Source organism: Brienomyrus brachyistius, chromosome 3 (genome assembly GCF_023856365.1).
Source record: "Brienomyrus brachyistius isolate T26 chromosome 3, BBRACH_0.4, whole genome shotgun sequence".
NCBI lineage: Eukaryota > Metazoa > Chordata > Actinopteri > Osteoglossiformes > Mormyridae > Brienomyrus > Brienomyrus brachyistius.
Genome location: NC_064535.1, coordinates 7,672,866 through 7,689,000, shown reverse-complemented (window position 1 = coordinate 7,689,000; position 16,135 = coordinate 7,672,866). Strand labels below are relative to the sequence as shown.

Genomic DNA, 16,135 nt, shown 5'->3' with positions numbered 1-16,135 from the left:
CTCGAAAGTCCCAGTTATCAGTCTCTCCCGAGCTGCGTAATAATTTCTGTCAAGGGATTCAGGTAGACTTCCTTCAAAGCCTTGTACCAAGTTTAAACTCAATTCAACTTTTATTATTATTATTTAAGTTTTGTTTGCCTTTGTCAAACAAATGAGGTACTTCTTTTTAATATTTACAGTCCCACTACAGATATTTAGGGAGAGAAACGGCATAAGCACGTAAAAAAAATGTAAAAAGTCTTTTATTGCACTCGAATTTCAAACGGAAAATCGTTCGGTCTTGAAGACTGGCTTTTAATGAGCGGTGCTTCCGTCATGACACCGCTGTGCCCACCACGTGCTCTGCTAGCGAGGGTCATCTTTATCCAAATGTTTAGGTACAGACAAGTCTTATTCTTCCATTCATTATTGAAAAGGGACACCTATATATATATATATATATATATATATATATATATATATATATATATATATATATATATATATATATATATATATAAAATATGACATGTATGTATTTGTGGGGGGGTGGGGGGTGGCGGCAGTTATACAAGGGGAATCCGGGCAACATTCACAACCTGTAGCAGTATAAACGGCGTTAATTGTTTCCAGGGTCAGTCCCGATCCTTTGGATATTGGTAAAATGTTTTTACCTGTACAAAGTCTTCAGGGTGTCAAAGTTGCATCTAGGGTAAACCTGATGGGTTTTTAGTTTAGTTTTTTAGTCGTCTTTTTCTGTTATCCGGACTTGAGAAATCGTTTTACGAGACGAAAGGTTGACGGAAGTTGGTGAAATGTTTGACGAACAGCCAACTAATATGTAAGGAATAGCTGGCAAAAAACGTTCTCTCAGAAAAAATCATATTTATTGCCCGTTTTCTCTATTCCGGTCACGTGTAAGTAACTGCTACATCAAGACCATGTACATTTGCGCAATGACTTCAGTTTTATATTTATTGTACACTTTAAAAGAAATACGCTTTCATGTGCAAATATATTGGTTCACATCTGGTGCAGCTGTCGTTTTGTGTGGTCATTTACTTGTTTATTTATTTCACTGCCATACCAGTCTTCAATAAAAAAAGAGAGAAACCCGCTTTCGTACTCAACTTGTTTATTCATTTCGTGTGGTGCTCGGGATTATTCACTATATCGTATTTTGTAGACCAGATAACATATAAGAACTATTTATTAAGGAATGGTTTCGTTATACATAGAGCTGTAGCATTACAATTGGAATAATCCTCACTGTATGATTTTTTTCCATAAACGCATACGTTAATTAAAAAAAACCCATGATAATAAAAATACTAATATTTATATCCAGCTATTTAACTGATAAGTCCCAAAAACTATGCGCGCGCAGGTGTGTGTGTACATAATTTGTATGAATGATAAAAATATAGGCTACTGACTTTAAAAGTGTAGAAAAGATTTTGAGTTGTAGGAAACACACGTCAACCGATACAGATTTAAAACTTGACTTTTCTACTCTATTAATCGGAGTACAAATAAAAATCTGTTCGCCCTGCTCAAGTCGTTTTAGTGAGAAGCGCATTATTTTCTTGAGAAATCTGCTTTTTAAAATGATGTCCATATATATATATATATATAAACTCAAAAACACACCACCGTAACACTTCCAGCAAACTTTCTAAATAAGTGAATCCAGTCTAAATATTCACTTGCTAATAAGTATTCGCGTTTTGTTTTCGTTCAGGCTATTGCTGGTGACTAATTCCAGAGTGGGCGATTAGACCAATTCATTTTGTACAGAGCATATATTTACCCCAGACCTTGATTTCGCATGAGGAAGAATAACATTACCTTAAGACATGTTACAAACGCTTCAGATTTTGTCTTTGGACGGATTTTTTTCCGCGGATACTACATTGTACCTGTATCAGTCCTCTAACGTGTGCGGCATTTTTATTGTTTTGTGATTGTCACCGAAGGAAATCTTGTGCCGAATAAACCACAGTTAATCGCTTGTACACGTGGGAAAGAACGTTGGATGTTTCGCTAACCAACTCGCCTACATGATATTTTTACATTAACTTCAATTTGAATGACGTGTGTCTGTGTGTGAATTTACGCTCTTATTTATGTGTGTGTGTGTGTGTGATGGTATATTGTTAACGTAAATATTTTAAGTATTTTCTTTGTCGTTTTGTCTTTACCCTAATGTAAATGTTGTATACCACTGAAAATATGTGAGCATTAAAAAAAACTCTTAAAAATAACAAACGTTTATTTTGTGCATATAAATATTAGTAACAGAAATATTTTGAACTACGTTTGCAGTTTTACATTTCCTAATTTGTATATTATATAACAATGCAAACTACATGATTTTATGCTCCAGGCATTGTATTTGTTTAATGTCAAATACGAAGTCTTTAATAATATTAAATAAGTAAATGTAATGGTTGAAAACGCTGATTTCCATTGCACATTTGAAAATAGTCAAGTAAAAAAAATAGAAACTTACCTGGGCGATTACTCTGCCTATGGACGATCTGTTAAAAGTCGTGCCGGCGTAGTTAAAAACGTTTTAATCTACCAAAATAATCAACTCGAATAGAAAGTGTAGACTTAATACTGAGAAAGTGCTATTGATGCGGGCCGAAGAACGGAAACGGTGTTTATTTTGTCAAACAGACCGCAGGTTGCTGGAGGTAATACTTTCAAAGCAGTCGTCTCACCTCACAGGTGTCGATCAGTAGGACTTGGAAGCATCGGGCCCCTAATATCCTCCCTGCTTGCAGAGAAAAGTACCACTGGACGTGGTTACCGTTCCTCTTGTGCGAGGTTCTTGCACTATGGTGTTTTATGCATCGTCGTCTCAATAAGCACCGTCAACATCCGCGGGCCGCTCCAATCCTGCCGGCTAAAAGGACGAAACTTTTCCGCCTCCTCTCCTCGCTCCTCTAATCCCAGGCTTTGCGAGCTCAGCATTAAAAATTTTTCGGCTGCAATTTGGGATTAGACAAATTCTCTTGTTACAAAAGGAGAGCGCTACTTGATATCTTGATACTTGGAACAGGTTGATGTCGACGTCTTAGACCAATATTGCCCCGTTTAACCAAACAAATGAAGCAAAACTATGCAATTTCTAATTTTTAAAAATTTTTAAATGCGTTTCTGTTGTTTCGGTCAAATTTTCCAATAGCCTTTCAAATGGCATACATGAATTTTAAAGTTCAAAAGTATAAGGCTTCAAGTGACTATAACCCACACGCAAGTATGTATGTATATAGGCCTATGTAAGAACTTGGTTACAAATATTATTGACCAATTCATCGGCACTAAGTTTTATATATATATATATATATATATATATATATATATATATATATATATATATATATATATATATATATATATATATATATATATATATATATATATGCACACACATTATATAATATGTCTATCATGCGTATAAATAATACATATAACGAAATTCCGACAATCAAGTTTTCTCAAGCTTATGTCGCTTACTTTTTTAGATCTATAGAGAAACCGTGTAAACCAGACCTTTGATTAATGTTCCTTATGGTGTGGGGGGTGTGTGGGGGGGGGGAATGTAATTTCGTTTGTCTGGCGGTCACTTGCTTTGAACATTAGCTCGCTTTCAGCTTCGGCCTCGATTAGAATGAGTTGATTTTGTGAGATCAACAAAAGAAGCGACCGTGGGCGTATTAGCGTCCTTCGGAGCATCTCCGCGACCCCTTTGAGGACCCGCTAAGGAAGCGCTGCGTTCTCCATGATATTCTGTTACCGTATTTTATTGGCATTTCTTTGGGACACGGATTCTTCAAAGGTGCTTTCTTTTGATTCCAAAAGTCTGATTCTTTCTGCGCCTATTTCATTCATTTTCTGGATCGGCTGCGTTTTTCTTTAATTCCTTTCACGTTTCCCCTCTGTGTGTAAGAAGACTGTCCCTGTTAAACTTTACGCGGACTATTCTGAAATGTAATTCTAAGTGGGGATTAGCTCGTCATTAATATTCATGAGATCTGGGTATAATAAAAAATGAAAATAAATAAAATATATGGTTTAAACCTTCCATATTTTTCATCCCAGCTCTGTTTTTTTGGCTTGATAACAGTGACAAAGCGTCTCCTCTTCACACAACGTTTGCAAAAGATAACGTGTTTTTACAATAGCGAGTTATCTACCAAAATAATCCGTTTATAAATTTGATAATCGTTTGTAAATTGCCTACTAAGTCCGACAGCCAAAAAGACAAGTACAAGTTTCTTAAAGCAGAAAGTAAACCGATGTCATTAACCTGCTTAAATGAGTCATTGGGCAATTCAGTTTAGCATCAAATTACCAGTTTGAGTATTTTGCGGGTAATTAAAAGTAAACCACAATTTGGTTCAATATGCATTGGGCATTTTCAGAGAGTGACACTTAGAAATCTGCCTCCCGTCTTTTCATTGTTAAAAAAGTGTTCAAGAGTAAAACACGCGGAAATTGTGCATATTTCATCAGCTTTAAACTCATCAATTCTTTTGAAAGAAGGAAAAAAGCACATTTTAAAATTTAAATGCATACTGCGTAATTTATGTTACTAGAATTCACTTCCCTTATACCTGTGCTGTTTAACAACACAGAGAGAAAATAAAAACAAGCTAATATTGCTCACTCGTAGGACTTCATGTCGTGTATTTCAACTTCCCGTTTTATTTATTTATTTTTTAACTATTTTTTTTTTCCTGAGACTGCTGGGCAAGTTTGTTGTCCTCGGTTTTAATGGGAGGGGATTTTAAGTCTCTCTGTTCCGTAAGTGGTTCTCACTTCAGTCCGTCAGGGAGGCAGCGCACGTCGATTGGTTACGGTGGGCGGATCCGCAGGTGTGTTACGCTCTTAGAGGGATTGGGTTGAGAGAAGGTGATCAATCTCCATCTGTCTACATTAGCAATCATCTAAACACTGCAAGACAGTGAAGAGCAGCCAAAGGTAATGATTTTGACTTTGTTTTCAAATCCTTCAGTGTTTGCAGTAATATAGTAAAAACATGTGCGACGCATTGCGCTTGATTTAAAAACTTTTTTGCAAGAAACGCTTTAACCCACGTTTAATTCCTTATTTGCCATGTAAGATATTTGTTTCTATTTGAAACAGCATTGATTTCCGAACTGCTTCCATCGGCTGAATGTTTTCATTCAGATACACCTCTTGATTAGACTGAAAGCTGAGAAATTGATGAAAAGAGACGCAGGATTTAAAAAAAGGTAAGAACGTGTAAGAACTCGTTCGATGCCGCTGTGAATTTTTCGTGCTGAAGTTGTTCTAACTGACATTAACTTCCCATTCCCAACATTTAAATGTGTCACATTCTTCCAGTTTTCTGTATTTGGAAGCGACAGTTTCTCCTGTATAACCGGAAGGACGACTAATTAATGTGTATATTCGTTTTTCGTTGTCTTTGTAACGTTGGCAAATGCTGTCCGTAAGGCAGTTCTGAGCCTTGATTTGCTGATCTGTAACAGTTTTAATAATTCTCAATTGCAAGTGAATTTGAACGCACGACTGTTAGAGAAAAAACATGGATACAGATTATCTGGGTAAAATCTTCTGAAAGTTTGCGAAACGTATTTTTTGTGTGTGTCTTCGTGTAAATTCCTCCTTCTCCAAATGATCTTATTACTAGGCCAGTATAAACTGCAATTGCATCAGTTATTACGGAGTCTGAAATGGCAAGAGGGACCGATGAACTTTTTAAATCTTAAACTTTTTACTGGCATCAAAATATTCACCGTCTTAAAACCCTTCCTTGTAAATTCTTTAACGGTCGATAATCGTCGGTTACCTAGATAATTCCCCAAATTACTCCAAGTATCATATAAAGTTTGGCACACGTTTAACGTATGATGTATCTGGTTCAGCAAACATTATTCGAAATCATGCATTTATGTTAAATCATGCAAACATTATTTACGTGAGTTAGGAGCAAGGCAACTATGATTCTAAAATGATTATTTAAAAACGTTAAAGCAATTTACAAATGGCCTTTGCGGGCGGAAACGTCTAGAATCCCAAGGTATTTAATTAGTATTAACCACTCCAGTATGCAGGTATGCGAAGTGTAAACACATTCAACTAGCGATTACTGATAGTTAAAATGTGTTTTAATTTATAATAGCAATAAATGCTCGGACAAAATTGTCGTTTAAATAGACATATGTCATTTCAAATAATTGGCCGTGAAATGTTCCTAAAGATCTCTGTATAGAACAGTAAATGGAATCAAAAGAATAATGCAACTTGCATCTCAGGATAACAATATAATAAATAACAATAAATGAATTGCAGGTGTGTACAATGACAGTAAAATTGCAGAATCAACGCCATTTGTTTTTTTTTCAGAAAACTATTTCGACGGGGGAACGTGGCAATATTTTGAAACTGAGCAAACTTTTAGACAGGCAAGAAGTAATTGAAATTGAAAAAGACAAAATATAATTCAAACTTTTTTTGCGGAACGTGCTCTTGAATTTGTGATCTTTATGTAACTTTATACAATAAACCTTGTTATAATAAAGCATTATAACATTAATCATACAGTTTGAAGTGCAATTAATTTTGCAAGAAAGTAATGAAAAATATTCCGTTACTAAATTAAAATACAAATAAAAAAATCAGTTCCGAACATATTTAAAATGTTTACATTTTTCATGTAATATTGCAATAGATTTTTTTCCCTCTAAATAGGCGTAACTATTTCAAGACGAGGCCTGTTTAAATACAGTTAAAAATACGCGATTATGTCGGGTGAATAAGTTTTGTGCAGAACACAAACGGCACTTTTCGCCTGTGTTTTTCGGGGTTTTTTGTAGGTGTTTTTGGCCTGTTCTTGTGTCTTGGCGTGTGATTTTTCGGTTAAGAGAACTTTCTAACCCTATTGTTTTATGTTTAGCGAATTGCCTCGGAGCTTTCTTCGCCGAAATAATACATCTGTGGAAATCGGACTACTGGATAGACCTGGGGGGGCCCGTGACAGCCTCTAGCATGATGTCATATCTCAAACAGCCCCCGTACGGCATGAACGGGTTGGGGCTGAGCGGAGCTGCTATGGACTTACTTCACCCTTCGGTCGGATATCCAGGTTCGTCCCTAAATTGATGCACGGATGCTGCATTATACATTCCGTCATTTTAAGTAACCAATGAACGTGTTGGGCCTACATATATGCTCAGATATACACACGTCTATTGGATTAATATTCTTAATAATACTAATGACGTTGATTTATATTTTATATATTTCACGACGCAGACCAGGATAGGCGGTCAGGGTTAAATTTTTAATAGACCTTTATAAAGTACATATTAGAAATGGGCCTGAAGCCAGCGTAATTTTAATCACTTATTTTGGCAAATTAATGCCTTTTTAATGTATTTATGACGTTTCTTTTTACGGCTTCTAAAAAGTTAAACATAGCCTTGTTGCGCTTGCATCTCTCAATTAATTCGATACACAAGATATGATGAAAATTCATAGGTACAGGGCCTACTTGTAATCATGGCTTCCTTTCCGAGAAATTAAGTTGTATCTGATATTTTACGGTTGGTGTCAAATTTAATTAAACTCGTGTTAATTTAAGGGATTAAAATTACATTTTTCGTGTGTGGCTTTTTTCCCTTTATACATTTTAGCCACTCCACGGAAACAGCGACGGGAGCGAACTACATTCACTCGCTCGCAACTGGATGTCTTAGAAGCGCTCTTTGCCAAGACGCGCTACCCGGATATTTTCATGAGAGAGGAGGTCGCCTTGAAAATTAATTTGCCGGAATCCAGAGTTCAGGTATTGTGATTTATGGCTACGAGGCTGCCAGCGATACTATTAGCATAAAGCTTTAATTACTTTTGGAATGGACTACTCCTTTGCTGCTGTCTGGTGTCGGAAACTTTTTCTTGTGATGTTAACGCTGTTTCGCTCCGAGTTTACGCAGTTTGCTCACTTGCTCCCCCTTGTGTCGGCTTTGTGTAAACATGGGGAGTTATTGCAATGAAACCTGAACACGTTAAAGACCGCAATGAGTCACCGTAGATCATGACGATTTATTTTTTATAAAAATTGCGTTTGGTCACATGGGGTTTTCACAAAATATACTTACAAGAGTCTCTTGTTACTGTTCTGGGATTTACAGAGTTGCATTCTCTGGGTTTAGTGATAGACAACATTCTCTTAGTTTTCACACTGGGGAATATGTGGGTGACTTTTCAGAATTGAAAAATGAGTCTGACTTTTTCACCCATTTTCTTTTTTTTTTCGGCGGGGGAGGGGGGCTTGCCCTGGACCCATAAACCGTTAGGAACAAATGCCTAGACTTTACACCACGTTCTTTTCTCAAAAGGTGTCTGAAATGGTTCACCATGAGCAGGGCCACTACAGGCCACTGACTCACACTTCTAAAGAGCAACTCAATAGCTTGTTATCTGGGCAGCATTCACAGGGTCTGAAACGAGAGCCACGGTGGAGGAGGTGGCGCCGGCCCGGCCCGGCCCGGACTGATAACGTACCTCAGATGTATAGCCATGTTGCTAATTTCACAGCAGCTCGCCTTTACCGAGGCGGCGGGTTCCGGGTTCCTTCTTTGTCTGAGGGTGTTACTCTGCCCGCCCAGGTGTGGTTCAAGAACCGGCGAGCTAAGTGCCGGCAGCAGCAGCAGCAGCAGAGCGGCAGTGGTGGCGGCAGCTCCAAGGCCCGGCCCGTCAAGAAGAAGTCGTCGCCCACACGCGAGAGCACGGGTTCGGAGAGCAGCGGCCAGTTCAGCCCTCCTGCCGTGTCCAGCACCGGTTCCACGTCTTCCTCCTCTTCATCCAGTTCCACCTCCACCAGCCACAATGGAGGCCTCTGTGGCCCCTCCACCTCAGTCAGCACCCCGATTTCCTCCATCTGGAGTCCGGCCTCCATTACCCCCGGCTCAACTGCCCCGTCTGTGTCCATCACCGATCCCGTAACCCCGGTCAATGCTTCCTGCATGCAGCGCTCCGTGCCGGCATCAGCCGGATCTTCCTACCCCATGTCGTATAACCAATCCGGGGCCTACAGCCAGGGCTACCCCAACCCATCAGGCTCCTACTTCGGGGGAGTGGACTGTGGCTCGTACCTGGCTCCTATGCACGCTCACCATCACCCCCACCAGCTCAGTCCCATGGCGGCCTCCCCCCTGCCAGGTCATCCACACCATCACATCAGCCAGTCCTCAGGTCACAGTCACCATCACCATCACCACCAGGCCTACAGCGGGGCTGGTCTGGCCTTCAACTCCACGGACTGCCTGGATTACAAAGACCAAACGGCATCCTCTTGGAAACTCAACTTCAACACAGCGGACTGCTTGGACTACAAAGACCAGACCTCCTGGAGGTTTCAAGTGTTGTGATTTCTGATCCACTTTCCTCTAAAATACTTTTTTCCAAGTATGACCCTGAAGTTTGTTATGGTTTAGACATTCACACCTTTGCATTTTAAGCATTTAAATTGACCTTTATCACAAAGTTTTGTCCCCACCCTAAAAGAAATACAAACTTCTTAGTAAAGAATCAATGCCCGAGGAGGGGGGAGGGCACACACACAGTACTTTTTCCAAACGCTTTTCTTCAACCAGACCACTACAGTATCTTTTTTTTTTTACCTCTTCTGGCCTGCAGCACCAACAGACCGCGCTAAAAATTTATTCTTTGATTCCAATCAAGTGTTGTACAGATTTTTTTAGAATGGAGAAGATATTTTAGTCAGCTGAGTGGAGCTGAAATGTGTAGATATGTATTTAGGTCAGTTGCATTGACCAAGTTTTGTTGGCAGAACTGTACCTGAAATTAAGAAGATTTTAACCGCACAAAGAAATATGAACGCATCCGGTTTGACAGAATATGAATCGAAAATTCGTCAGTTCGGTGTAGGATTCGGCACTGACGACTTCCGTCCGCATTAATCTGTGACTTAAAATTCTCGAAAGCTATGATTGTCCCAGGAGCGTCCGTTCAAGTTGCACATTGCTCTGACCATTGTCACATTGCTCTGACCAAATGCAGCATCAAGTTAAATCCGGATATGGTCGACGGTGGGTTTGGAGAGACGTTTGTAGTCGCAGCACTTGAACTTTCCGTTTCGCCTGGACTGACTCTAAGGGAATGTCGACTGGACACGTTTCGAATATGCCCGTAAATTTGAATGTATTTAAGGCAAACGCCCGTATATTCGTGTCCATACAAATAAAAATCAATTTAACGTCCTTTTTTTCAGTGGTCTTTGAGTGGATTATTTATAATTTTCTATTTAAACAATTAATTGGTATTTATGCTTCATTAAAACCGAGAGTATTATAAAGTGTTGCGTCAGTTTATAATTACTATTAAACTCGTTTTGCTTAACTGACAATTCATAGAATTTGTAGTTTATCAAATATGCAATTTTAAAACGGGTATTTTAATTAATACTCCGACAAACCATCACCCTGTGTAATAATTAGTTATTGTTTATTTAATTTATTTTTTTCATTTCGCATTTAGACGGCAGATGCATGCAGGGTGACTGAATAATAAACTGACTGCAGGGAGATTCCCACGCTCTGTGTAGTTAATAAAAAGAAATTATTCAGTTTGATGTATTACTTGCGTTTCGATTATGTATTATTTACAACAGTGAATAGAGAAATTATATATAGGCCAGACTACTTTGTATCAACTATTTCTAGCATATTTGTACATCTTGCGGTGTTTGTTTATTTATTTATGTATTTTTGCGAAATGCACTTTTGCTTAAGCTAAGTTTTAACTGTGTCTAGCACGCAAGTTAAATGCAAATCATGCCGTCTTGCCTGAACGGGGAGTCACACCGTGCTATAGCTGCACTGATCACCATCGTGTACTTCCACCAAGTTCTTGGCGCATGCTGAATGAGCTTATCTCAATTAACCCGGCGGAATATTATTGCTTTTGATTGGGTAATTAGGTGGGTTGGACCAGGGTAATTGGTCAGATCCAAAGGGACTACATTAGAGCAGCAAATTGCTTTCAGCAGGTTAAAATTATATATAGGCCGTTAAAAAGCGCTAAGTTGTCAGTGACAATATTTAGAACCATTCAGGATATCCGGGCAATGTGTGAATAGGCGATAGGCGTAGAATTTTAAGTTTGCGAGAACTTTCAAAGTTAATGGGAAGACGCATTACGGCCCAATTTAATTCTTTTAGACCAAAATTAATTGTTTGATCTGCTGTGGATAAGTTTTCAGGTAAGAAACACGTCCTCACAGCGGCCAGTCGCTTAAATTTATATTATGCAAATAGTCGTTTTGAAGATGTGATCCAAGTTGATACACCACGATGATGTCGGTATTAAATTAATCATGTTAATGTCTTTAAGGAAACTTTCAGAGAATGCAAGGAGTCACGCGTTGGGAATTTTGTGTTGTGAAATAGCGAATGGTTTGTTGCGTTCATTTGTCTTGTGCGTCTTCGGGGAAAAAAAAATCAATCAGTCTGGTTTATAAAGTAGAAAATTGCTGCTTGCTGTTGTCTGTTTACGTGGTAGTTTACTACAAGAGGACAAATGAAGGCGTGCTGTTTGCCCAACATATGCTGTTCTGGATGCTCATGACAACGTTGCATGGTTTTGTTTGTCCTCGCAGAGGAGGACAAATGCACGAGATTTCAATTAACACCGGCCCGTGCTCTTTGTATTGTATGTTAATAATTATGTGGCACCTGAATAAACAAGGCTGACTAAACAGACCTGTCCATGAGGGCACGGGAACTGTTTGCTCGGCTGCGGTTCTTGCTGGCACCCACTGGGCATTGTCAGCGGGCTCCTGCCGCTCGCAGGCGCTCCACAAACACGGCCGGATTTGGTAAATTTGCATCAAACTGGGTGGACCAATATGGAAAATGTATTAAGGAATCCCGTGGCCGGTGGTGATCGCGTCCTCACAAAGAGCACCTGTCCGACGCCCGCTGTTATTTCTGCAGGGCTGAATAAGGATTACCCCCATCTGACAACAGGGATTCACGTAAATGCAATTTTCAATCAGCACAGGACGCTAAAATGCTCCCTTTGAAAGGTTCACGCTTCAGCCCCATACTTTCCATAATAAAACGGCAGTTGGTTCTTGTGCGCGATTTCAACGCCGCTACCTCGTAAGTAAAGTTTAAAACTAATTACTCAGCAAATTTCAGTACGATCAGTTTTGGTTCGTACTGCACGGCTCCTTTAATAATGGATTGATATATTTACCTGAATTTAAATGGCGTGATTTTGATTTTTAAAGTTTTAACAATGTTTCGAATTTGTTAGAGGGGATATCTGAGTTAAGAGAGTATACTGAACGTGAAGCTGGGTCCACTTACTCGTATTATCTCAGACTGTGGTCGTACAGACGTGCATTTTCTTATTTTGGAAACATGTTGAAAGCGGAAAAGGTAGCTGTCACTGCCACTAATTGTTGGCTGTAGTTCTGCACGCCATCACGCTTTCAATCATCGTATAGATTTATGGACGGACTGTGTGAAGCTTGAGACGATTGTCCTTAAATTTAAAGATGACTGCTGTGCTTTGCAGGCTGGTTTCTTAGCAATGGATGTCCCAAAGAAAAATACACCTTGCTGGTCTAGGCCGCTCTGAAGATTTGTGGTGGACCTGCCCTATGGCCATTATAATTCAGCCCAAACTTTGCAGCTAGATTCGGTCGGCTGGCCCGGTTCAGATACGAGCTGGATGGAGTGTAACGCTGCTGTCGCGGCCTTTCAGGTCTGTATCGTCTTCCGCCGCTACCCGTGTGTGTGTGTGTGTGTGTGTGTGTGTGTGTAGTTGGCTCAGCCAATCAGAGCGTGCGAGTAGGCATCTGTCCCAGCAGACTAGACCAGGGTTTTACGCAGACACCCCCCCCCGGAAGTTGTGGGAGTTTCTCGCACATTGACAGCAGGTCCCTGTGGCTACCTTAGATGTGGCACTTGCCGATAATATGACACCTACCGAAAATGTTGCTCCCGCTACTACGCATGCTCTCCATCTCCACGCATGTGTACACGAGACCGCATTTTCCAGTACTTTTCATTGCGTAATCCTCATCCCTTTATATTGCGCATGTGCCGACACCCTACCCCCCAGCCAATAGTAGACTTAGGTGGTGTGTGATTTTTTTGATACCGTTATACCGCAAACATAACTGCAGCGCTGTAATAACTGCAGACATTATTCCGTGGTATGCGGTATTTTAAAAAGCAATTATATTCTGCTAAATGCTGATTGTCCCATCATCCACATCTCTGTCAAAGGCGGCATCTGTGGTTAAACGTTGTTTCTTATCACTACATCACACTTAAAAGTTACTAATATGTGGATCTAGTGTAGATAGAATGAAAAATGGTTACAATGGATTTTTCGTTTTCATCCGCAGTCCAGCCCCTGAAATGCAATGATCTAGCATTTTGCTTAAATCGTTTGAAGACCCCCGATTTAGACTAAAGCTTATCAGTTCAACTGCATGGCAAAGGGGCTTCCTCTAGTGTTATCAAACTAAGTACTTTTTTCTTCAGTTAACTCTTGGATATTGCTGTGCATGTGTAGACGTAGCTGACAAAAAGATTCTTTTTAGTACTGTTGAACATTTTGTCCAGCCCATGTTGTGCTGGGGCCGTGTAAAGTGGGCGTTACCCAGTTCAGTATCCGTTCAGCCAGACCGAGTTAGGTGCAAGTAACTCTAGTTCGTTTGAGTTCGGTAATTCTTTATGAGAACGCTAAGACGGTAACGGTTCCTTTTAGGTGTCCAGATCGGCGTGCGCATTGGTGATCGGCGGAAGAGCTTTGGAAGAATGTGATAATGACTGCAGGCAGCCAGTTTCCAGAACAATCTGGTGTGACTGGACCAACCGGAAGCCGCCGTTGGATTGATGTTTTTCAGAATTCTGTGTTCCGGGCAAAATGTCTGCATTTCTGAATGTGCTTTCATCTGAGTTCACCGCTGAATTTTTTTCCTCATTCCATTCTTATTTCCTATTGCAATTAAGCTGAATTACTGTCACTTAAGGGAAGAACGTCGTTGTCTTTCAAAGTAAACACACGTAATTGAAAAACTGTGGGTCTCTGATAGAGACATTTGGTCCTTCACACTAGGTGTGCAGTGAAAGGAATGCTTTACTCTTTTTCTTTAGTACTTGAATGAGTAAGTGCTGTAATATACCCAGGCCTGGATAGATGAGCTCAAAGTATTATTTCTAAAACTGGCTCTAAACATGGCAGGGATCACAGACTGCGCTTTCCACTCCGGCTCCCACCACTGGGGGGGGGGGGGGGAGAAGATGGCCAGCATGTCACCCACCCAGGGCAAGAATATACCAATTTGAACAGACTGTAGGTTTCTACAGCAGGTGTAAAAAATGGCATCGTCAAAAAGAGCTTTTTAAAAAGATTTCTGTATTTAGTAATTATGGTTTATTATGGTCAATACGACAACATTTTGTATTGCGTTCACTACACGAAGTGTGAATTTGAGTTGTAACAACTCGGCTCCATCCATCTTCTATAACTTCCATTCAGGGTTTGCAGGGAGTCAGGAGCAGAAGGTGGGGAACAACCCAAGATGGGGGCACCAACCCCTCACACCTACGTGCAATTTAGTAACTCCAGAGTCCCACAGTAAACCCCACAACCACTTGGGGAGAACATGCAAACTCTACACACAGAGAACCATAGAGGAGACTTGAACCCTGATCCTAGAGGTATGAGGCAACAATGCTAACCACTGCACCACCCCCTAGCAACCCACCTATTTACTGTAATACATTAATGTGCCCATTGAAAACTATAAGCAGTTAAGCTTTAACATGACACGAGGATGCCGTTTTATAAATATTTATGTAACACACATATCTAATAGGAGATTCCGCTGCATAATCTGCACCTCTTATAAACTGTCCTCCACCCCTCTACTCCTAGGGGCCAGGATCTGAAATTTGTATGCAGGAAATCTTTTCAGTGCCTGGAACAAAATTAAAGGGAAGGATGAGCTAGGAATAGGCTGGACCGACATCCATGCAGAGTGGAGTTTGATAATGACTGTGCCTCTCCTCTCTGAAGTCTGGCAACATTGCAGTCACGCTGTATTCTTTTAACATCACAATAAATATCAAAGCATGTACTGTTGAATTAATTCATCTAAAAAATGACCTAATGAGCACATCAGTAAGGGTGCAGAAAATACAGTTGTTTTTTTTAATGAGTATAAATATGAAAGACAAAGCAGATTGAGGGGGCTAATTGTGTCAAGTTTAAAAAAAATAAATATAATTTGAAGTTGGAGTAAAAAAAAAAAAATCCTTCATGATCTCCTGTCCATTTCCAGCATCGCTAGTTGTATATTTTATATGGAAATCCTCTTAGAATGCAAAGTAAATAGATTATGATAGTTCGGGGGATTAAGGATCGCTGGATGCTGTCAGATTAATTCTGCGTTCAGGCCGTCAGCCGTCGTGACGCCGCCGATCGCGAGCGCATCCCTGCTACTTAAAACCCTGGTATAGATTTCGCTCATGAATAACGAACATGTCTAATGTTTGAGAAACGGGAAGAAAGAGAGATCCAACAGCCAGCATAGCTACACATTCATCGCCTGCCCATTCTAGATTGTCTCTGCACTCGGGCCCATTAGCTAAACGGCGTTCCTACACAGATTTAACTTGAAACAAATTTATTCAGTTTGTCTACATTCACCTGTATCCCTGCCAACAGGTAAATGGTTTTAGCGCATAGCGTGTGTTTGCATTACAGCAGCTAAAACACAGGCACAGTTAGAGAAGTGAAAATACTTTTATTATAAATAAAATATACATTTCAAACATAAGATTAAATTTTTGACTGATGATAAAAGCATTATTCGGTTCCATATCGGGGGGGTTGCGTTTGTCTGCCGTGGCTGTGATGGTTAAGCTGGTCCAATGTGGGCCGGAACAGATGCGGTTTACAACGGCCGCTGAGAAGGATGCCAGGAGGACCGATTCCTTTTACAAGTTTGTGGTTCTTCACACTAAACCAAAATGAACAATTTGCAGGGACCCCATTTGTCCAGTCACCTGAAAATAAAAATGAATAACCGACATCACGTTAAATGGCCAAA

At 40.0% G+C, this 16,135-nt stretch overlaps 2 protein-coding genes and 1 long non-coding RNA gene across 3 annotated transcripts in view; 2 read left to right on the top strand and 1 right to left on the bottom strand.

Moving 5' to 3' along the window:
- The first annotated feature begins 3,602 nt into the window (after nucleotides 1-3,602).
- otx1 (orthodenticle homeobox 1) lies at nucleotides 3,603-10,264 on the top strand. Its single transcript, XM_049009658.1, has 5 exons — nucleotides 3,603-4,971; nucleotides 5,137-5,245; nucleotides 6,930-7,120; nucleotides 7,671-7,822; nucleotides 8,646-10,264. Exons 3-5 carry the CDS (start codon nucleotides 7,024-7,026, stop codon nucleotides 9,405-9,407), a joined length of 1,011 nt encoding a protein of 336 aa, XP_048865615.1. The 5' UTR covers nucleotides 3,603-4,971; nucleotides 5,137-5,245; nucleotides 6,930-7,023; the 3' UTR covers nucleotides 9,408-10,264.
- Nucleotides 10,265-11,270: 1,006 nt separating this feature from the next.
- Nucleotides 11,271-14,685, top strand: LOC125739488 (uncharacterized). The gene is made up of 3 exons (XR_007397172.1): nucleotides 11,271-12,161; nucleotides 12,583-12,771; nucleotides 13,786-14,685. It is a non-coding gene; the product is annotated as an uncharacterized LOC125739488 (long non-coding RNA).
- Nucleotides 14,686-15,808: 1,123 nt separating this feature from the next.
- LOC125739485 (WD repeat containing planar cell polarity effector) overlaps nucleotides 15,809-16,135 on the bottom strand; it is a 33,567-nt gene continuing 33,240 nt past the window's right edge. Inside the window, exon 18 of the mRNA XM_049009655.1 lies at nucleotides 15,809-16,091. Within this exon, the coding sequence (XP_048865612.1) occupies nucleotides 16,041-16,091 (51 nt within the window). The 3' untranslated portion in view covers nucleotides 15,809-16,040. The remainder of the gene's footprint in view (nucleotides 16,092-16,135) is intronic.